The following is a 248-nucleotide window of genomic DNA, read 5'->3' as shown; positions in this document are numbered from 1 at the left end:
CCCAGATTCGGCCCGTCCCTTTAATCGTCACCCTCCCCCCAGATTCGGCCGTCGCCTCGTGATAATCGTCACCCTGTCCCTCTTCACTTTCCTCTCCTCCTCCATCTCTTTCCTCACCAACTTCAGCCTCATCTTGGCCTTCCGCGCGGCGCTCGGCTGCGTCAACCTCCCGACCTTCTACATTCTGGGTAAGTTCTGCCTCATTTTCGTTTTTATTGTTCTCTCTCTTATTCATTTATTTATTTTTT

The 248-nt window shown here is 51.2% G+C and overlaps 1 protein-coding gene across 1 annotated transcript in view; it reads left to right on the top strand.

Annotated features, from left to right (window-relative positions):
• Nucleotides 1-248, top strand: part of LOC119582270 (organic cation transporter protein-like) — an 11,372-nt gene that overhangs the window by 2,383 nt on the left and 8,741 nt on the right. Inside the window, exon 2 of the mRNA XM_037930489.1 lies at nucleotides 6-188. Within this exon, the coding sequence (XP_037786417.1) occupies nucleotides 6-188 (183 nt within the window). The remainder of the gene's footprint in view (nucleotides 1-5; nucleotides 189-248) is intronic.

This window comes from Penaeus monodon, chromosome 15 (genome assembly GCF_015228065.2).
Source record: "Penaeus monodon isolate SGIC_2016 chromosome 15, NSTDA_Pmon_1, whole genome shotgun sequence".
Taxonomy (NCBI): Eukaryota; Metazoa; Arthropoda; class Malacostraca; order Decapoda; family Penaeidae; genus Penaeus; species Penaeus monodon.
The sequence above is the reverse complement of the archived record's forward strand: the minus strand, read 5'-3'. Positions and strand labels throughout refer to the sequence as shown.